Genomic DNA, 23,803 nt, shown 5'->3' on the forward strand with positions numbered 1-23,803 from the left:
TCATTGGTGCACGGAGCCTCTGGCTCCGATGGGTTCCTGATACTGGTAAAGTCCCCTGGAGGTGAGAATGCATTGGAGAGTAATCCCAACCCAGCACCACCCCCCCACCCTGCTTTGCCAGTGCCACCCCCTCCACCTCCAACCATGTCTCCATGGGGCCAGGAAAATTCAGCCTTTTGTCTCGGGGTCTTTTTTTAAACTTACATGAAAATATCTTGCTTTAAAACTCAACATTTCAAAGTAACTCACGTTTTCAAATTCTCTCTGTGGAGAAGTTGTCCAAAAACAATCATGAACCACTTAAAATTAAAGGTTATTCCCTCCACTAAAATTATAGACAAATAAATTTCATATGAATGTATTAAATAATCATATGCTAATATTTTGCACAGAATAATTTTAAGGTCAATGTCACTTTAACTGTAGAAAAATGCTTTACCTTGGGTTTCAAGACTTTCACATAGTTCAGTTTTGGCTTCTCCATTGGGGCGGAGATTTCCTTTCTGGGTAAACTTGTTGGACATTGTGGCCGCTGTCACTACAGCTTTTAGGCTGCGCTTGCGTCTCTGGACATTCTGCTCTGGGTGGAACAGGATGACATAAACCTTGGGCATATAGAGCATTCCGAGCGACACAGAAGCACTCAGATTTATGGAAATAGTCAGAGTGGTGGTTTGAATATACATCTGGAAAATAAAATGAAAAAAATATACATTTTTCAGTAAGCACGTTTCACTTGTATAAATGTATATTTTGCCTTGCATTTGATTGCAGTAGTTAGTAAATTTGTTTTGGTATACATGCATATATCTGGCTAATCCTACATTAATACACTTCAAAAAGTTCTTAATTGGCTGTGAAGCACTTTGGCACATCCTGATGCCATGAATGGTGCTGTTTAAATGCAAGACGTTCTTTCTTTAATTCAAACCTTTACCTAATTTTCTATAATGTAAATTCCTCATATGATCTTCAGTCTCATGTGATTCCCTTCAGCTGTGGCCCTCTCTACATCGACCAATGCTGTCGGAAGGTAAGTCAGGAAGGTTTTTTTTATTATTTTTTAAATAATATTTTATTATACTCCACTAAACAGCATGGTTGTGAATTCACAAACCCCATCGCAATTGAGGTTTGCAGATTCAAATGTCAGCAATTTGGAAACTGAATCTACGATCACTTATTCAGGAACAGAACATTCGAACTGGCAGGCTACCAGGTAGGACTTGCTCTTCCTCATTTCATTTATTCCTGGAACATTTTACACTAAAATACAAACCATGAAAAAGATAACAGGGAATTGTTTTGTTCATTGAAATGCTTGAACATAGTACATCTATCATTTTAATCACATCAGATATCTGAACAACTCCAGTGCTGAAGTAAAATACCCTTGTGATCTGACATTTTCAAAATTGAACTTACTATCCAGTTGTTTTACAATGCATAAAATACTGCACAAAGGGCACCATTCTGTCATTATACAGGCCGTTGATTTAACTGTATCTGGAGTATTGCACCTGGTTTTGGTCCCCTCACATGGTGGTACTATGGTGGTTTGGAAAAAGTGTAGAAAAGAGCTACAAGAATGATCCCTAGCTTTTAATTATTCAAACAGTCATAAAGAGCTGGGTCTATTTACTTTAGAGCAGCAGAGACATAGAGGAGACACGATAAAGGTATATAAAATAATGAGAGCTGAATTATGTGCCTACTGATAGATTATTTCAGACAGATTGGGGAGGATGAAGGGGCATGTGTTTCAACTGTGCAGAAGTAGGATTAGGCTATATCAGGGGTGTCCAACCTTTTCACAGGAGGGGCCACATTACAATTTTTGTCCAACATAGGGGGTCAGTGAGCAAATTTCAGAAAGATAAAGATATTAGAAATAGGGCATACTGGGTGAAAACATTACTAACCTCTATTTTTCCAACAATTCTTCCCTTCGCCCACCATACACCAGGAGCAGAAACACATTGCTTCTCGGCACGGCCACGCACTTTGAGTCACACATCACCTCCTTCCACCAGTGTCACCCATGTCTTTGGTGTCACCCCCACTGTCTCTGCATGCTCACCCCCCCACTGTCTCTTCATGCTCACCCCCATCCCCCCCCCCACTGTCTCTGCGTGTTCACCCCCCCCCCCCCCAACTGTCTCTGCGTGCTCAAACCCCCACTAGCTCTGCATGTTCCCCTCCCCCAAGTGTCTCTGGTGCTCGCCCCCCCCACCCCCACCTCTCGCCCTCCCCCACTGCCTCCGTATGCTCTCCCACCCAGCCTTTGCATGCTCACCGCCCCTTCCGATGGATGGCACCAGTCTTCCCAGCAAGTCCCAACTCCCCCATGCAGGAAAACTCTTTGTGCTTTTGATTGGTGAGCTTCCAGATCAATTGCATGAGTGTCATTCTGCCCCAGCATTCCCCTCCCCCCTCCCTACACCCACTTACTGCCTCTTGCTGCAGGAAACGAAGACTAGCGACTATTTAGGTCCAAGCTGAACTGCACCAACTCTCTGCTCACTTACTGCTAACAAATGGGGGACATAAATGGACCAAAATCAATCTTGCCTCTTTCTGTTCACAAGTTATGAAGGAATGGCAGGCCGGATTGAAAACTTTGGCAGGCTGGATTCTGGGTCACGGGCCATATGTTGGAAAACCCTGGGCTAGATGTTAGGCAGTTCTTCTTTCCCCAGGGAGTACTGAGCCTCCGGAATGCTCTGCCAGCTTGTGTGGTTTGTTCTGACACTTTGCACATCTTCAAGAGGGAGCTGGACCGATTCTTGGCTGGGGCAGAGATCACCACTCGCAACAACTTACATTTATAGAGCACCTTTAATGTAGTAAAACATCTCAAAATGCTTTACAGGAGTGTTATCAAACAAAATTTGACACCGAGCCGCATAAGATGACCAAAAACTAAGTCAAGTCATAGGTTTTAAGGAAGGAGGAGAGGTACATCTGATCAATGTGATTCCTTGGACTAGTTTAGATCACCTGAGGGGGGCTGAGAGGAATTTTCCAGTTTTGTTTTCTCATATTGGCCCTGGGTATGTTCTTTGGCCTCTCCCAGAAGATTATATGCCTACTGGGTGTTGGGAAAGATCCAATTATGATGCTCCAGGCATCATGAGTGTGGGCAGGCTTGATGGACCAGCTGGTCTCTTTCTGCCTATCTTATTTGTAATTTCAGCACTGCTTTTAAGCCTTCAAAATTGATACAAATATTAGCAACAGACTGGTGGTAAAGCAGCTCATCACTATAAATTCACAATATTGCAATGCAGCAAGCTTCCAGTGATGATGTTCCATCATTATCAAACCATTCACACGTTAACAGGGTTCATAATTTGTAAGTGAATGAGACACAGTACATCGGGGTTAGAAATAGAAAAGGTATATTTGGTAACATGCAGGGTGCATTCCAAATTGCTTTTGCACATATGCTACTGATTCACTTAAAGCTGCAGCCAATATATCCAGGAGAAGTGAACTGGAAAATCAATTCTCCAGAAATAAATATTTATTATTTGTCATAGATTCAACAATACAAACACCATTAAGCGCTGAATGATTCTTGGTCTCTTTCAGCTTTCAGTATTGTGATAACAATTTTGTTGAAATAAGTTCTCGTCATTTGACATCCAAATAACTTATGAAATACTGTACCTGGATGACAGAAGTAGTGCTTGAAAGAGACAAGCCACCAGATTTCCATAGAAACAAATGGGAATTCTCGAGACATCATAGATAGTTTGAAAGGGTACAAATTTTCCCTTGAATGCAAATGTGATTCAAAAATGGTTACTTAATTTCTCCTGAATATGTGCATGAAACCAACTAATTATTAATGCAAATAAAACTTGCTGATTTATTTTACACATTCTGCCTTAGTTGCCGCATCAATTTATTCACAACCCAGGCCCTAATTTTAAAGGGACAAGATGGGGGCGAATGAGCTTCAAATCAGATAAAAATTGACACCAAGGCAAGGAAGGATATATTAGACAGGATATATCAAAGAAGTAGTCTTAAATGAGGAGAAAGAAAGGTGGAGAGGTAGAAGGATTTAGAAATTGAATTCCAGAGCTTAAGGCCTAGACGGCTGAAAATAGCCACTAATGGTGGGACAAAGGGGTGGGGAATGCATAGCAGGAGTTCTTGGAGGTTCGTAGGGCTGAAGAAGGTTATAGAGGTAGGGAGGGGCAAGGTCATGAAGAAACTTTAATAAGAGAATTTAATATTTGAAAGTACTGGGCTGGTGGGTGAGCAGGACTTAATGTGGGATCGGATACAGGTAGCAGAGGTTTTTATGAGTTCAGGTTTATGAAGCATTGAGGAATATAGAGTCCAACAAAAGCATGGACAAGACATTGATTTGTGGATGGGCTAAGGCAGGGAGGAGACCTGTATTGTCACGGAGGTGGAAGTAGGTGGTTGTGTGATGGACAGGATATGTGCTCAGAAGCTCAGCTTGGAAACAAATAGGATGGCAAGGTTGCAAATTGGTCAGGTTCAGCTTGAGACGGGTGGCCAGAGAGGGGGTAGGAATTGAGGGTGGGGAAAAAGACAACGATTCCAGTCTTCCAAATGTTTAAATGGAGAAAATTTCAGCTCATCTAGGACTGAACGGCAGACAAACAGGTTGACACTACGGAGGCAGTGAAGTGGTTGAGCAAGGGAGTGGAGATGTAAAGTAGGCTGTCGTCAGCATAGATGTGGAACTTGATGTCATGTCTTTGGATGATGTTGCTGAGGGGTGGCATGTACATGAGGAATAGGATGGGGCCAAGATTAGATCACTGAGGGACTCCAGCAGTAACAGCGTGAGAGTGAGTAGGGAAGATGCTATAGAAAACGTCTCGATAAATAAAAGTGGAATCAGTTGAGGGTCATCCCACTCAGCTGGACAACAAAGGACAGGCATTAGGGGAGGATGGTGCAGTAGACCATGACAAAGATTGCAGAGAGGTTGAGAAGCTGGAGGAGGGGTAGTACACCATGGGTCACAGTCACAGGGGACGCTATTTGTGACTCATTAGAGCTGTCAGAGTGGTGTTTTGGGCATAAACTGTTGTATGTTTGGTTGGTATGCTGCCACCTTAATATACTTACTTAGTCTAGCTTAGAGAGATTCCTTAGTTTTCACTACTTGGAAAATTAACCTTTATTACATTATAACTATGTACAGATTCACACCAGTCTGTGTGAGACCTCTGAAGGTATGCTGCATCTCTTTTCAAGTCACTCTCACATGTGATCTCTGACATCATCATGGTAGAAAGTATTCTTTACAGTCTGAACATTAACCCTTTCAGACCCTTTTTCTACAGAAACCAGACTGAAAAGCTTCAAATATGGAGTTGCTGGAAAATGTGGAATGGGATTTGGGAGACAACCCGTTTGTGGACTTTGGTGAGGAAAGGAAGGTTGGAGAGGGGCACTTCAGTATGATACTACATCCAATCAAATCTTTGGAACAGGTTTGCATTTCATTGGTTAAAACTTCATTTTCATAACAGCAAGCAATCACAACTGAACATGTATGCAAATTACCAATTACCAGGCAGTTGAACCAACCAAATCACTATTTTTGAAAACCTTTTGGTCATGTCCTTCTCCCAATAATTTTTCTGACTAAGCTTAGACGGATAGTGCACATTGTAAGGTGAATATACTGTTATGACCAAGACGGCAGTAATGCACTGTTAATTCAGTCCCACTGCTCCATAGGTCACAGCATATTAGTAAAGTTTCCCACTTAGCCAAATTAAATACCGTATTTATTCCCCACAATAAAGCACACTAAGCCAGGTTTCTTAAACAACAAATTAACTATTTATTAATAAACCAATTTTAAAACGATGATGAGATGAACCTATATGTATGAACAGATCTTATAACTTCTTATTCTTCCTAACCCTCATGCACATACATACATTCAAAACGCGATGGTTAACCAGTTTTAAAATTATGTTTTAAATTAGAGCTGTTCCTTAGGAATAATAAAATAACTGGGTTGTAAGTCCTGGTGGGTTATTTCCAGTTCGGTGAGGTGTCCCAGAGTCAAAAAGTCAGATGCCACTCAAAGTCTCCAGGTGAAATTAATCAAGGCAACTCATCTGCAGCAGGTGTCACACAGATCTCCTAGCAAAAGGTTTAGCAATAAGTCTGCTTGGATTTCTAAGTAGCAGTCCAGCAACAGAAACTTTCCTGAGGTTTCAGGATCTTTCAAACACACAAAAAGGCAACCGGACTCACTTTCAAGTTTCCAGAGACTGAAGACAACAGGAATCTTTCCACCCTTAACAATGCAAGGCTTCCTATCAACAAAGGAGCCTTTCTCCAAAGCAGTGATTCTCCAGAGTGCTGCAACTCTTCTTCCTGGGTCTCCCCTCTCTCTTCAGGCATAAACAGCGACAAGGGTTTTAGCTCCCATACCTTTGTTTTGCACTTCCTTCAAAGTTCTTTTAACTTCATGAAGAAATCCATATTTCACTTAATACAGGAATTATTCCTCAAGAGAAAGAGTTTCTGGGTTGTATTCTTACCCAGTTTATAGCTGCAAACTGGTCTTTTACTTTCTTTTAGAGAGAGGTTTCTTTCTCTGGTCTACAAACAGGTTCCAGCCAAAACTGTTTTTTTTTCTTGTGAAAGAGAAACTAAAAACTCCCCAACAGCCATTCATGTAACAGTCATTTCTCTCTGCTGAGTGGCTTGGAAAAAACAGATTGCCTTGCAATTACCCCACCCAGTTCAGCATTCACTGGTTGAGAAATCCTTTTTCTCAGTCTTAAAGGCATACAGACAACTTTTGTGACAATACAAAGAGTTAAAAAAGACATTCTGAAAAGGAAACTATACCTACCGATAATTAATTTAAAAAAAAACTTCCAAGAATTTCTTCAATGCAGCCTACATCTATCTCAGGTCCTTGGATTGACTTTTCCTCAATTCCACCGTGCCACCCCCCTCCCCCCACCAACCACCACCCCCAAGTTACATATTTTCTGAGGCTTTCCTTCACAGTATTTTCTGACCTCAGGGCCCTCCTCCATGACGTCCCTTTCCATTACAGATTTCAGACATGCCTTCCCCGCAATATTACCTTATTTCTTCCGTGTATACACACATCATGATACCTCTCACTGCTGTCTTTTGATGTGTCCAATGGCTCCATTATATCACCATTACCCACCTATTGATGGCAGTTCCACTCAATCCTTTTTGACCTGTCACCCAATCTGGTACCCTTGTACATCATGTTCTGCTAACCTCTAATCTCCCCCTCCTTTGTTTGCATTAATGGACATCACTCCCATCCTCCCACCAGTCCCTGCACAAGAGTGCATATTTACATTTGTCTTCCCCATCCTTCCTGCTCTCATCCTCACTTTGACATCTCAGTTGTTTTCCGCCATTCACTGGTTTAGGTCATGCTCTCATACCCATGCATCCAAGTATTCCCATACAACATAACTTTCCGACTCCCACCTTGCCACTGTTCCACACGTACTTATCTTCCATTCCTAGGTCTCAACTTCTTTCCACTATCTTTCCCTCAAAGGCCTTCAATACACTTTAAACCCACAATTTTTTTTCCAGTCCATAAGCATGTTCACAGCTTCTGCGGGCAGAACTTTCCCAGGCCATCAGAGGTGGGTTCGGGGTGAGCGGGGTGGGAAAGTCCCAGAAAGTGATGTCAGGTCAGGATTCCAACATGATCCAGCTTTCTTCCAGCTTTCCATAAGGCGGCATGAAAGGAAAGCGGGAAGCCCCCTTGGATCTGTTGGGTAAGTAATTAAGAGATGGTTGGTATTGTTAAGAAGCCAATTATGAGGTCCTTTAGCCCTGAATCCTGGAATCTGTTTACCAACCTGTCAACAACTCGCCAGGGTCACCGAGGCAAGTACATAATGGGAAGAGCTTCTTCTGTGAAACCAACAAGCTGGGAAGGCTTTAATCAGTTACATTGAAGAGACTGCTGTTCAAAGCACTTCTTCTCTCAGAGAGTGCTTTCACTGCTTGACAAGTGATTGCCAACATCTTGGAAGACACTTGACCTGTCTAGCACTTCACTCACCTTCAACTACACTGCCCTGCTGCCAGCATTCACCATGGCAGGCGAGCAGCTTATCTAGCTCCACCGTCCACCTCTGTTGAGGGTGAGAAGACGAGGCAACCACGCAAGCAGCAGCAAGGACAACACCAGCAGCAACACCAGCAGCAACACCAGCTACCTTCTCCCCAGCTGCATTCCCCTCCACAGAGGACAGGGGAATGGACACCAAGATCCATCTGGAAGGAGGCGAGATGCCCAACACAGGGTCTACAGGCAGAGGATCAGCTCTCCCGACATGTCTGAGCACCAGTGCCTCAAGAGGCTCAGATTCTCATGGCAGGTCACTGCTGACATCTGCAGCATCCTAGAACAAGATCTCCTTCCCAGTAGAGCAGGTGGACATGCATTGCCAATGGGCGATAAACTGCCTGTCACTTGAGGGCTACCTTCCCTTCACCTGAGTCTTTGCCTCTCCTGAAGTTGTATGCACTCTTCTCTTGAAAGGAGAGAAAGCAGAGAGGTGTGAGTCGTCATAATGGCTTGTGTGGAGAGGAAGCAAGGACATGATTTATGGAAGATGACTGTGAGGAATGTGTGCGAGAAGCAAATAGGATGAGGGTGGGTGTGAGTATTGGCTGTTTCGATAGGGATATGAGGTGCCTGGAGAGACAGGAATGAGTGGAGCTACAAGGTGTGTTGTTCTGATGAGTGCTGTGCAGGAGAATGCAGGGAAAGTCGGAGGGTAGGCTTGGCACCTGAAAGTGTGATCCCACTCATCCTTCCTGCCCTCCTGATGTTCTGGATCCTCTTGGTGTACTGTTTCCATGTTGGAGGGACCATACTCCTGCAGCTGACTTCTTCCGTCACGTCCATCCATGCCTGCTTGGTTGGAGAGGTTGTCTTCTTCCTCCCATCTTTGGGAAAGATCACCTCAGATCCCACAGCAGGATCTCCAGGTAAGAGTGAGAGACCCAGGGAGCAGCCTTTCTAGGCCTCCTCTCCATTCCTGTGGTTGCTGCAGTCTCAATAATCCAAGTGCTGGTGAGCTTTCCTTACTCATGCCCTCGAAAATTTAATTTGAAATCCTTCCTTTGACAGAATGAATCTCTCATTTTGCCCGTGTTCCCTAATTGGTCAGCGAGCTTGCAGGTGGGAGGACAATTGGTTTGCTCTGGTTAAGAGCAACTGTCAGGTGTGCTGTTCAGAGAGTCAGGCTCCAAACCCAAGAATAGTCCCACCATTCCAGCAGAGACTAAGTGGGTAGGATTCCGCCCTATATTTCTAAGGTTGGTACAATTGTCTCTCCAAGATACCAAAATTACATCAATATTTTTCTATTCAAAACTTATGTAATAGAGCAGAGAAGGAGGCTATTCAGCCCACTGTGCCTGTTCCAGCTCTTTGAAAGAGCTAGTCACTTGTCCTATACATGGCTCTTTTTCCATAGCTCTGCATTTACTCTTCCTTTTCAAATATTTATCCAGTTCCCTTTTCAAAGTTACTATTGAATCATCTTCCACTACCCTTTCAGGCAGTCCATTCGAGACATTTGACATAATATTTATCTATTAGACTTTTACTTTGATTATTCATCTCTCAACAGCATACAAAAGGTGGAATTGTATCAACCTGAACTGATGTAATGTTCCTTACAGAACTTAATTTTACAAATAAGCATCTCAGTGATTTATTCTAGTCACATTTTTTATATCACCAAATTGGCATGATATATAGGAAATCTGTTGCAGCTTCTTGCACCTAATATCTAGTTGATTTGCTGCTATAGAACATGCTCATCTATATACAGGTCACGAGCACTACAGCATTGGTATATATACTGTCAGTTTACAAATTTACAAACTGATTTCTTTATAATTGTTTGGGTTACATTGTGTAAGTGTTCAGCAAAATCTCTTTCACTGTAATAATAATTCACACCATTGGAAATAATTACATCTAGAACACAACAGTGGGAATACTCACTGGTTCTTGTTCTTCAAAAGAGAATATTTGTTGATGCAAGCAGTGACTTAGAAATTCAAATGACTGATTCCTAGGTGTAATGAGTCCTGCCCCACTCACAAATTTTAGATTGAAATAAACTGGTTGCAATTTCTAAAGAATTATTTTCCCCTCTGTAAATATGAGATATGAATAAGAACAATCACTGTTGTGCCTGAATTTGAAAAGAAAGATTATTACTACCCTCTGAAATGCTATCTGCTTTCCTCCTATCCAATACTGTAATTAACTTTATTGAAATAAGATACTGTACAGTTACAGAACTGTGTGAAGTGATCCTGTGCTGTACATGATTTTTTTCTCCTAAGGGGTGCAAATCTTTTAGAAACAGTTAAAATATAAAAAAAAACACATTTTTAAATGGTTACTTTGTGATTTGCTACTGGGATACGCAAACTCATTCTCAAACACTCTATTTTGTCATCAAAGATATATTTTTCATGTAAATATTAAATCTCTATAGTGATTTTCCCAAGATATAAAATATTTTAAAGGTTTAATTTCATCTTTAACACACTAGTAAATCGATTTGTTTTACATTCCTGCCTGTGCTACCAGAACAAAATCATTAACCCACTTTGAAAACAAATATTAAGTGCAGACAGGAAATTAAAACCAACATATTAACCAGCATACTAAAAGGAAATAAATTCCTTAAGGCTAAATTAGCTCCCTGAAACTCTTCTGACAATCTGCCAGATATATTTTAGACATTTCTATTGGAAGGAAAATTTTATTACGTTGGACTTGTGGTTATTTTTCGACAACTAGCTTAACTTCAAATTTAGAAATGCTTAATACTGTTAATCTTTTTGACTCCCTCTACATTTCAACAGAAATTTTGGTTGAAACGGTACATCCTAACAGCTCAGTACTGTAGCTAGGATTTCACGATACATGTGGGATTTGAAATTACATTCTGCCATAATAGTAACAAGGATGGTAATATCTATGTATAAAATACCTTTGACTTCCACTCTGACAGGTTAACACCATCATTAGAATAGATATAAGTTCAGGTATTTTACAAAAGTAAGGGATAATTTTCACTTTCACTGATTTCGGGAATTACCTGGTGAGTCACCCACCTGTTGTAGAACCCATTCAATTTTCATCTTATTATCTCACTCAAAACTGCATGTCATACTCAAATGTAGCCTGACTGGAACACTAACATTTGATTAATCTCTCTTCTGATTAAATATTCTATTGTTTTGCCTCTGCTGTTGGCTATGTTGCTTGTTCCTCTGTATTGGCTAGACAGGTTTAATGTGAAATCTACTAAGATTCCGCGGTCTCTTTCAGCTTCATTCTTAGATATTTCAACACCAATCATGAAATATACTTATTGTCTATTTTGCCTTCCTGCGAACAGCATTTTACACTTTTCTGAATTAAATGCCATCTGCCATTATTCTGCCCGCTTACATATTTTTTTGTAATATTTGAGCAGTCTCCTCTGATTCTTCTAGTTTCTCATCAAGGTCCTATTGTTCATTTATCTGATTCAACAAGCCTGAATACTCATGTCTTTTGCATCCATGTACAAGGAACTGGCAAGTGTGGGCTCGGCACATAAGGACCTGGAATTTCTGCTAGGTTGTGCTGGTTTTCTCAGTACAATTTGCCAGGAAACAGCCAAACAAAGATTGAGGAATTTCAAGCACAAATTACAACCAGCACAAATTGACTTTTGATTAATCGCCATTGCACGTTTCAGCTAATTGTGCTCGTTTGAAAGCCTTTGAGGAGGATCCTCTTAAAATTAACCTTTTTTTGTGTAAAAGATCACAAATGGTCACATTTTAAAAGCTTTTAAATATTAAATAGTTTACAAAAAAAACTGACCAGTAAGTCGTGCTGTGTAGCTTTAAAGTAATTTTCAGTTATTTAAAATCAGGTTACTCACAGATGGTAGACACTCTGATTATAAATGTTTATTTTTTGTGACAAGCCCATTTTCAGTTGTATTACTAAAACTGAACCAAATTAATATTCTTAAATATATCAAGGAATATTCTTGAATGCAAGAAAGCCCCATGGCACTGGTTCATGGCAGATTCTACATTCATCGATATGCAAAGGAGTTGGAGCAGAAATTTGAGCCAAAAAAACAGTTCTGAAAACTAGTGCAATTTTGAGCCCATTTATTATCTGACTTAGTGATTGCACCTGAAGCAGAACTCTATCCCAGGGTATTTTTCAAACTGGCGAATGTCCTCACTTCAATCGCTAAATACGATAACTGGGGCATTTTGAAAGCAACACATATCATTAAGTGTAACTCGATTTGACAAACATATCTTATGGTTAGAAGGCATGTCACTGACTGGGCTGCAGTGGAAATTATTATTCCAGGAGCAACCTTCCAGATTCTCCCCTTTCTTTAAGGATTTTTCTGTGCTGCTGAACTTTTGTAAATGCTTCATTTATAGCTATGTTTACAATGATTCTGGATTTGGCAGAATTGTCTCTACCAAAATGATGGGACACGTAGTGGGTCAAAAACCTATTGTAACCTGCAGCAGTCTTTGATATGGATCTTTAACTGAGCAATAGCAATAGCCTCCTGCTTCTGGGTTTCCCAACCAGAGAGGGCGAGCAGGATGACACGCCAAATTTGTCAAAGGAAGAATTTCTAATTAAAGGTACCCTGGCATGGGTCAGAATACAAGAACACAAGAAATTTGGAGCAGGAGTAGACCATATGGCCATTCAAGATGATCACGACTGATCTTAGGATTCAACTCGACTTTCCTGCCCGCTCGCCATATCCCTTGATTCCCTGAGAGACCAAAAATCTGTCTATCCCAACCTTAAATGTATTCAACGATGGAGCATCCACAACCCTCTGGGGTAGAGAATTCCAAAGATTCACAATCCTTTCAGTGAAGTAATTTCTCCTCATTTCAATTTTAAATGATCAACCCCTGTGCCCCTGTGTTTTAAATTCCCTGATGAGCACAAATAATCTCTCAGTGTGTACCCTATCCATCCCCTGGCTGAACTGGACATGGATTCCTGAGGTTTCAGCAACCACAGGAATGGAGACGAGACCTGGGTAGGCTGCTCCCTGGGTCTCTCACTCTTACCTGGAGTTTTGGCTACAGGATTGGAGGGACTGAAGTGAGCTGACCTTTCTCAAGTACAGAACGAAAAGGGCAGCCTCTCAAAATAAGTTGCTGTGCATGGAAGAGGCCAAGGAACCAAGCAATGGGAGTGATGTCCCTCCAACTGGGAGACAATGCACCAAGAGAATCAAGGACCTCAGGAACGCAGGACAGGTGAGTGGCATAGCATTTAGAAATCATAGAAATTTACAGCAGGCCATTTGGCTCATCCTGTCCGTGCCCACTATCAAGGAGCCATCAAGCTGAATCCCACATTCTGCCACTTGGTCCATAGCCTTGTAGGTTCTGGTACTTCAAGTGAATATTCAAGTACTTTTTAAATGTTATGATGGTTTCTGCCTCTACCGCTCTTTCAGGCAGTGAGTTCCAGATCCCATCACCTTCTGGGTTAGAAAAACATCCCCTTGAATCCCCTCTGAACCTTCTACCTCTTACCCTAAATCTGGTTATGGACCCCTCAACCAAAGGAAATAGGGCCTTGCTATCTATTCTATCTAGACCCCTCATCATTTTATACACTTCAATTAGGCCTCCCCTCAGCCTCCTCTGTTCTAAAGAAAACAACCCTAGCCCATCAAATCTTTCCTCATAACTAAAATTCTCCAGTCTAGGCAAATTCCTTGTAAATTCTGTCTGTACCTTCTCTAGTGTAATCACATCTTTCCAGAGTGCAGTGACCAGAACTGCACACAGTACTCTTGCTGTGGCCTAATCAGTGTTTTATACAGTTCCAGCATAACCTCCCGGCACTTATATTCTATGCCAAGTCCAAATCATTGGTATATAGCACAAAAAGCAAGGGACCGAGTACTGAGGCCTGTGGAACCCCACTCGATATGGCCTTCCAGTCACAAAATCATCCATCGACCATTAACCTTTGCTTCCTGCCTCTGAGCTAATTTTTGGTTCAGATTGCAGATTGCCACTTTGCCTTGGATCTCATGGGCTTTTATTTTCATGACCAGTCTGCAATGTGGGAATTTATCAAAAACCTTGCTAAAATCCATATAGACTATATCAAATATACTACCCTCAACGACCCTCCTTGTTACCTCCTCAAAAAATTCAATCATGTTAGTCCATGCTGACTGTTTATGAATAATTGGTGTCTTTTTAAATGAAGATTTATCCTGTCGGTCAGAACTTTTTCCAATAATATTCCCACCACCAAGGTTAGGCTGACTGGCTTGTAATTACTCAGTCTAGCCCTTTCTCCCTGTTTAAACAATGGTACAACGATACCTATCCTCCAGTTCTCTGGCACCACACCTATAGCCAGAGAGGATTGGATAATGATGATCAGAGCCTCCACTTTTTCTTCTCATGCTTCCCTTAACAGCCTAGGATACAGCTCATCCGGGCCTGGGGATTTATCTATTTTCAAAGATATTAAACCCCTTTATACTTTCTCCTTCTTTTCCTCCTCCTATATTGTACTATTCTATGATTCTATGTTAATTTCATCTAATATTTCACACTCCTCATCCCTGATTGCAATGTCTGTGTTGTCCTTCTCTATGGTGAAAGCAGACACAAAGTATTCATTAAAAACAATACCCACATCCTCCACCTTCACATACAGGTTACCCTTCTGGTCCCTAATAGGCCCTACTCTTTCTTTAGTTATCCGCTTGCTCTTTATGTATTTATGAAAAAACTTTGGGTTTTTCTTGATTTTACTTGCCCATATTTTTTCATGCCTTCTCTTTGCTGTCCTAATTTCTTTTTGAATTTTGCCCATACACTTTTTCTACTCCTTTAGGTTTTCTGCAGTATCGAGCCCTCGGTATCTGTCCCAAGCTTCCCCTTTTTTCTTTATCCTCTCCTTTAAACCCCTTGACATCCAGGGGGCTCTGGATTTGTTGGTTCTCTGGATTTGTTCCCTTTTTCTTTAAGGGAATGGAATTGATTTGACCCCTCACTATCTCTTCCTTGAATGCATCACACTGATCTGGCACTCATTTCCCTTCGCATAACATTCTGGTCCACTTTAGCAAAATCACATTTCAGCTTAGTAAAATTAACTTTTCCACAATTGAGAACTCTTAGTCCTGGTCTATCTTTGTCCTTTTCCATAACTGTCCCTAAATCTAACTGAATTATAATCACTTCCACCAAAGTGCTCCCCAACTGATACCCCATCCGCCTGCCCAGCTTCAATTCCTAAAACTAAGTCCAGAACCGCCCCCTCTCTTGTTGGGCTTGCTATGTACTAGTTTAAAAAGTTCTCCTGAATGCATTTTAAGTATTCTGCTCCCTCTGTGCCTTTCACACTAATTCTATGATTTTTAGATGCCAACCCCCCACACTCTGACTGTCCCAGAATTCTCCTGCCCAACTCTCCTCAGAATAACACATCTTACAGCTCTACTCATTCCTCTCTCTCCAGGACCTCCTCACATCCCCATCTGGATCGTCCGCACTCACATTCATACTGATCCTATTGCCCTCTTGCATCGATGCCTCACAGTCAGCCTCCACAAATGATGTCCTTCCCTGCTATTCACACAAGCCATTTCTAACATTCACAACTCTCTGTTTTCTCTCCTTACAGAAGAGAGCACTAAACTTTGGAGAGAGGCAGACACTGTGGGCTGAATTCCACGGCGCCGGGGGCCGGTAAAATGTTACAGGAAGAGGCCTGCCTCACCAAAGCGGCCACCACGCTGCCTGGCCACGGGCCCTTCATCTGCATATTTAAATCGACAGTAATTGTATTCAAATTAACTTACCTGCCCATCCCACGCCGATTTAACGGCATCCATTTGGACTTCGCGTACCTTCAGAACTCCGCACGGAGTTCCGAGGCAAGGACCTATTTGGGGGGGGGGGTGTAATAAAAATTTCAGGGTGGGAGGGGTGGAGGAGTGGGGAAATCAATTTCTATTGGATGTGGGGATGGTGGGAAGGAGTTATAGGCCAAATGTTATAAGTTTAGGGGGTAAAGTTCAGGTAGGGAAAAAGGAATGTGTTGGTCATTTTGGCATTGAAATGACCATTGGGCGGTTGGGGAAGGGCCATCCACATATTTTTTATTGTCTAATAAAAATTTCATACTGCTGCCAGTTTAAAAATTTGAAGTAATTCTAAAGGCTTACAGCCCTTTATAAATGGTGCCGGCACATGCGCGGTGGCGCCGGACGCCGTTGCCGGGGACGTGGATGCCGCCGCTACACGCCATTGGGAACGGGTGCTCTGCCCGCACTATTTAAATGAGCCCCCCATGCAAAATATCGCGGGGCTCTGCAGCGGCCGCTGAATGCGGGCACCCCGGCGAGTTTAAAGGGCGCCGTGCTCCAGCCCCATGTATGGGGAGGGGTATGGGGGTAGGGGTAGTATGGGGGCATGGTGGTTGGTGGCACTTCAGTGGCTCTACTGGCAATGTTTCAGGAGGCTGCAGATGACAGTAATGACCTGCCATGAAAGCCAGAGCCTCCTGAGTCAATATGCTCACACATGCAGAGACAGCTGATGCTCTGCCTGTTCTGACTCTACTGTGTCGGACTCTGCCTGATGCAATTGGGTCCTGCTCTCATCTGTTAAAAGTGCTCACTATTTCAGGGTCAAAGATAACTCCTGGTTTGTTTTCTCTACTGAAAACTGTCTTCTTAAACCCCTCTCCCCTCTGTCCCCTACACCCTCACCTCCAACAATAAGTGCGAGGAGCTCTTGAACTTGTTTGTCACTAAGATTGAGACCATCCAATGAGCTGCCTCTGCAGCATCCTTCCCTTCAACTAGCCCTGCTTAAATGCCCCCTTGCCCTAGCCCTGAACATTCAAACATATGAATTAGGAGCAGAAGTAGGCCATTCAGCCCCTCGAACCTTTCAATATCATGGCTGATCTGTTTGTGTCTCGAGCACCATCCATATACCCCGATAACCTTTGATTCCCTTGCCTAACAAGAATCTATCTACCTGCTCCATAAAAATATTCAATGGCCCCGCCTCCACCATCTTCTGAGGCAGAGTTCCAAAATCGCACAATCCTCTGTGAGAAAAAAATTCTCCTCATCTCTGTCCTAAAAGGGCGATGCCTAATTTTAAAACAGTTCTCCCTAGTTCTGGACTCACTCACCAGAGGAAACATCCTTTCCATATCCACCTTGTCAAAACCGTTCAGGATCTTATATACTTCAAACAAATGTCCCCTCTCTCTTCTAAACTCCAGTGAAAACAAGCCCAGTCTGTCCAACCTTTCCTCATAAGACAACCCACTCATTCCAGGTATCAATCTAATAAACCTCCTCTGAAACACCTCCAACGTATTTACATTTTCCTCTAGTTTCTCTCCTATCTCCCCTCATGTCCATCTCCTGCTCACTTGATCCTATTCCCTAAAACTGCTGACCACCCAACTTCCCCTCTCAGTGTCCATGCTAGCCAACATTGTTAACAGTTCTCTCCCTTCAGATGTAGTCCCTCTCTCCTTTAAATCTGCCATCATCACCCTCTCCTCAAAAAACCTTGAACCCACCATTCTTGCAAACTATCATCCCATCTCCAACCTTCCTTTCCTCTCCGAAGTCCTTGGACATGTTGTCACTTCCCAAATCCGTTCCCATCTTTCCCAGAACTCCATGTTTGAATCCCTCCAATCAGGTTCCTGTTCCTGCCACTGTACCGAAACAGCCCTTATCAAATTCACAAATGAGATCCTATGTGACTGAGAAAGGTAAACTTTTCCTCCTCATCTTTCTTGACCTGTCGACAGCCTTTGACACAGTTGACCACACCATCCTTTTCCAATACCTCTTCACTGCTGTCCAGCTGGGTGGAATTGCTCATCTGGTTCCATTCTTATCTATCTAAACATAGCCAGAGCATTAATTGCAATGGCTTCTCTTCCTGCTCCCCCATTGTTACGTCTGGTGTCCCCCAAGGATTTATCCTTGGTCCCCTCCTATTTCTCATCAACATGCCGCCCCTCAGCAACATCATTCGAAAGCACAGTGTTAGTTTTCACATATACGCTAACAACACTACCAGCACCTCTCTCAACTCCTCCACTGTTGCTAATTTATAAGGCTGCTTATCTGACATCCACTACTGGATGAGCAGTTATTTCTTCCAATTAAATATTGGGAAGACTGAAGCCATTGTTTTTGGTCCTCATTCCAAACTTCATTCCCCAGCTACTGACTCCATCCCTTTCTCTGGCAACCTCTAAGATTAGGCCAGTCTGTTCACAACCTTGGTGTGACATTTGACCCTGAGATGAGCTTCCAACTTCATACTTGCACCATCACTAACACCATCTATTTCCAGATCCGCAACATTGCCTGAGTTTGCTCCTGTCTCAGCTCATCTGCGTTGAAACCCTCATTCATGCCTTTGTTACCGCTAGTTTTGACTATTCCAATGCCCTCCTGGGTGGTGTGCCACATTCTACCCTCCGTAAACTTGAGGTTATCCAAAACTCTACTGCCCGTGTCTTAACTCACATCAAGTCTTATTCACCTATCACCTCTGTGCTCATTGACCTACATTGGCTCCTGGTCAAACAACGTGTGGATTTTTAAAATTCTCATCCTAGTTTTCAAATCCCTCCACGGCCTTGCCCTTTCCTATCTCTGCAATCTCCTCCAACCCCACAATCCAACGTGATATCTGTGGTCCTCTAATTCTGGCCTCTTAAACTCCCCAACTTTAATCATTCCATCTTTGGTGGCTGTGTCATCAGTTGCCTAGGCCCTAAGCTCTGGAATACCCTCCCTATACATCCGTGCCTCTCTACCTCGCTTTCCTCCTTAAAGACATTCCTTAAAGCCTACTTCTTTGACCAAGCTTTTGTTCATCTGCCCTAATATCTCTTTATTTGGTTCAGTCTCATATTCTGTTTTATAATGCTCCTGTGAGGCACCTTAGCACATTTTATTATGTTAAAGGCACTCTATAAATATAAGTTGCTGTTGTAGACCTTATGTTGGGTGTCTCATCTCCTTGAAGCCCTGTGTCCATCCCTTCTGCTCTGTGGAGCAGCATGTGGCTGAGGAGAAGGCAACTGGTATTGCTCCTGGTGCTGTTAGTGTTGCTGCTCCTCTTGTTCCTCATCAGAGGTGCAAGGTAGAACTGCATAAGCTGCTCCCATGCCGTGGTGAAGGCTGACAGCAGGGAAATGCAGCTGAAGATAAGTGATGTGCAAGACAGGTGAACTGACTTCTAAAAAGTTGGAAATCACCTGTGAAGCTTTGAAAGCACTCTCTCATGCCTGGCGCTCTTCAGTTTCACCGTTGAAAACCTTCCCAGCCTGTCAGTTTCACTGAAGAAGCTCTTCCCACTGTGTACTTGCCTGGGTTGCCCCTGGGGAGTTGCTCACAACCCAGGCAATAGGCATGCTGACTATTAAAGCCAGGATGGTTGCTTAAAACAGCAGTAATGACCTATGTGAATATTCTAATTACTTACGTGATAGCTCCAAGGGGATTCCCCACTCACCTGCGAATCTGCCTGAAGGCGCTTGCATTATTAATATTTTTATTGAGGTCTTGTGTTTAAAAGACTGTGGAAAATACCTGAGAAGTTGCCTGGACTTTTTTTTTTAAGGATCACTGGAAAGACACTTGGGACTTTGTTTAAAAACAAACACTTACTGGAAGTCACATGTTTTATGCTAAGTAAACAGCTAGAGCCTTAAGGACTATGGAACTGTTTGGACTTAGAGAAGTCACATGTCTGGGTTTCTGGCTATCAGGAGTTTTGTTTTTGTTTTTGGATATTGTTTGGAGTTCAGTTGGTGTGTATCCTGCTAAGAGAGAAGCCAGCCAACTCATCCTTTCCCACCTGCTTTGGAAAATCTTCTGAGAATGCAGTATGAAAGCTGAATCCACTGATGCAGTAACTCTCCCGAAAAGCTGACAAGACTACTTGTCGATGTCTCCTGAACAGAACTGATTCTGAAAAGATCCCGAGTGACACCCCTCTACGTGTACCAGGACGCCAGACCAAAAGTCATCTGGAACATTCCATACCTTATCCTTTTTCTTCAAGAATTGACAATAATTTGGCCAAAATATATATTTTTTAAAAAGTTAGTCTATGCAGAGCCAATTTCGTTCATTTTTCTTTACCTTTTCTTCAACTGGTGTATGTGGCAGGTGTGTTAGGATATTTTACAAGGGTTTGTATCTTTATTGAATAAGTCCTGTTTTATAATAAACCAACACTTTTGTTGTTTATTAAAGAAACCTGGTTGGCGGATTTTCATTCTGAAACTAATATAAAGTATCTAATTGGCCATATCGGTAACTAGGTAAAACATTTAAATATACGTTGTGACCAGTGGAGTAGTGGAACTAGGGAAAGACAGTGCATTCCTCCAACATTGGTCGTAACATATAATTGGGGGCTCTTGCGGGATTCGAAATCCACAGACAAATATGAGTGTTGGGACTTGCTGAGGTTAAGGCTAATTAAGAATTTTATGCTGACTTTTGCTATATGTATTGAAAACCAAAATGGTTTGTCAATTGCTACAACCTATTTGGAGAGAGAGGATTAATCCCTAAGTGATTTGCAAAACTTAACCAAGGCTAGGCTAATAGCATTGGCAGAAAAGTTGGAGTTAGAGTTAAAAGCAGGGTCTAAGAAATCAGACATAATTAAGGTAATAGCACAGCATTTGAGATTGGAAGAAGAAAAAGGCAATCCAGATGGTAGTTCAGTTGAATTAGCTAGAATTCAGTTGCAGATGAAGCAGCTTGAACAGGAAAAAGAAATGAGAAAACTTGAACTTGAAAGAAAAGCACTTCAGAGAGAGGAAAAGGGAAAAGAAAGAGCATTTCAAAAGCTGGAACTAGAATGGCAAAGGGAAAGAACAAAGTAAAAAGAGAGGCAGGAGAGAGAAAGGGCAAGAGAAAGAGAAGAAAGGGAGTGAGAAAGGGTATTCCAATTAAAAAGGCTGAAACTAGAACAAAAGTGTGGCCTTGACTCCAGGGAAGGTTCTGTTGAGGAAGAATCTGACTCCAATGCAGGATCCAGTGGGGAGCTGTTTAAATGTGTGCAAGCCCTCCCAAAGTTTGAGGAAAGGGACGTAGAGGCATTTTTCATTTCTTTTGAAAAGCTAGCTAAACAGATGAGGTCGCTGAAAGAAAACTGGACACTGCTCATGGAAAGCAGATTGATGGCATAAACTTCATGAGCTCTGTCTATGCTTTCTGAGGAGGCTTCTGCAGGTTATGAGATAGCAAAAAAAGACTATTCTCGTTGCTTATGAGTTGATCCCTGAAGCTTACAGGCAGAAATTTCGAAACCTCCGGAAACAGCCTGGGCAGACTTGTATAGAATTTAAGAGGGTAAAGCAAATGAACTTAGATTGTTGAATGTGGGCACTAAAGGTAGAAGCCACATATGAGGTCCTTAGGGAAATAATTCTCCTGGAAAATTTAAAAATTCACTCCCTGCATTAGTAAGAACACACATAGAGAACAACCCCACAGGCAGCTGAGATGGCTGACGATTACGAGCTTGTCCACAAGCCCAAACCCTTTTTATGTCACCCCCACAAACCTGAGAAGGATAGAAGATGGCAGGGTGAAAGGAAGGCAAGCAACCAGGGACAAGAAGGGATAGCTGGGAAGGCCCCGGGCTCTCCTCCTCAGGCCAGAAACGAAGGTACTGAGGGTGGTATTGAGATCCAAAAGCCTAAGCGTTTCCATTGCCACTAGGTGGGATACCTTCATGCAGATTGCTGGAAGTCACGGGGTAAACCCATGGGACTTACTGGGGTACACAAGGCCAATGCAGAGAAAGGGGCCCTGACCGAGAGTACAACAGACCAAGTTGTAGCTCTGACTGCAGCTGTAAGGTCAAGTACAAACACCACTGTGAGTGTGGGGAAGGTGAACAAGATACCTGAGAGCTACAGGGAATTCTTGTCAAAAGGAAAATTAACTTCCTATCCCTTAAGTGAGGCAGGTAAACCTATAGCTATACTTAGGGATACAGAAGCTACCCAAACTCTTTTGCTGGGTAAAGGCATGCCAAGATTTGAGTGAACGGTACCAGCAGGGAGTATTGGGTGCACCTGGAGTGTGACCTAATGTCTGGAACGGTAACCATAGGAGTTGTCTGTAGTTTGCCTGTAGACAGAGTTGACCTACTCCTGGGGAATGATTTGGCCGGAGCGAAGGTAGTAGACCAAGTGAAGTCGCAGAGACAGAGCAGTTGCAGGAAAAGGTTCCAGGAACTTTTCCTTCATGTGTAGTGACCTGAGCAATGGCTAAACAAGTTCCATCATCAGAGGTCAAATTAGCACCACAGACAGATATTTGGCTATCTGAAACTTTTTGGGGGGAATTTGGATAAATCCGAAGGAAATGTTCAGTAAGTCTTCTCTGATCAAGGCTCAGCAAGCCAATCCAAAGTTAAATAATGTGGCATAATCGGCTCAAACTGAAGCTGAGGCAGAGGGAGTTCTGGAATGCTACAATGTTAAAAATGGGACTCTGATGAGGAACTGGAGAATTCCTCACAGACCTGCGGACGAAGAATGGATGGTTGTTCACTAGATAGTGGTATCACCAGGAAATATAAAAGATAGCCCATGAAATTCCTATGGCGGAACATGTAAGGATCTGGAAGACCCAATCACATATAAGTCAACATTTTTACTGACCAGGTCTTCACAAGGACGTTGTGCAGTTTTATAAAACTTGTCATACATGCCAGATTGTAGGAAAACCACAACCTGCCATAAAACTGGCACCTCCAACTCCCATACCAGTTTTTGAGGAACCATTTGGTAGGGTGTTGGTAGACTGTGTGGGACCTTTACCGAGAACAAACGCAGGACACCAATATGTACTCACTATCATGGATATGGCTTCTCGGTTCCCAAAGGCCATTCCCTTGAGAACAATTTCTGCTAAGGTTCAGCCGGATCAGGGTTCCAATTTTTTGTCTAAAATCTTTCAGGCAGTTGTAGTAATCTGGGTATAATACAGTTAAGGTCCTCAGCATACCACCCACGGAAATTAGAGAAAGTCAGTGCATTCCTCCAACCTCAGTCGTAACACCGCGTGAAACCTGGATGTGAGTGGGAAGACGTTGGGATCTGACCCGAAGACACCTTTAGCAGATTTAACTCCCACACTCACCCGAACTCGCCTCCCCTTGCCTGTTAAAATTGCCCCCAATATTTGGGTACTTTTCTATTAAGTAAACATTTCCATATGTAAAAAAGGAAATGGGGGACGTACATCCCAGGTTAGTCACAATATGTGTGCAGGGCAATGTTTCGAGCACGACCCTTCTTCAGAACTTATTTCTACATGTTCTATTAAAGACAATGGAGAAATATGAAAATAAACACATAAAATCTACCCCACAAAAAAAATCTTCTATGCTTTTAAGAATTCTTTTGCACCGAGGTTTTCTTTATGCCCACTTTTTCTGGTCAGACTACGTGCAATGTGCACTGTGTAATCACATTGGAAAGAACATGAAATCAGGTGACTATTCCGTTCAATATAATTTACAAAAGATTGCATATGTTAATGAAGCGCTCACACATTTTGAATGACAGGACTTTCTATTGGCCTAAAAGGCTGGCTGGATGCCAACAGGGATCCGGAGAAATAATTGC

General features: G+C 42.5%; 1 protein-coding gene across 1 annotated transcript in view; it reads right to left on the bottom strand.

The window, feature by feature from the left end:
• LOC137383855 (metabotropic glutamate receptor 4-like) overlaps positions 1 to 23,803 on the bottom strand; it is a 1,236,760-nt gene that overhangs the window by 70,759 nt on the left and 1,142,198 nt on the right. The window contains exon 9 of the mRNA XM_068057161.1: positions 440 to 686. Within this exon, the coding sequence (XP_067913262.1) occupies positions 440 to 686 (247 nt within the window). The remainder of the gene's footprint in view (positions 1 to 439; positions 687 to 23,803) is intronic.

Source organism: Heterodontus francisci, chromosome 25 (genome assembly GCF_036365525.1).
Source record: "Heterodontus francisci isolate sHetFra1 chromosome 25, sHetFra1.hap1, whole genome shotgun sequence".
Taxonomy (NCBI): domain Eukaryota; kingdom Metazoa; phylum Chordata; class Chondrichthyes; order Heterodontiformes; family Heterodontidae; genus Heterodontus; species Heterodontus francisci.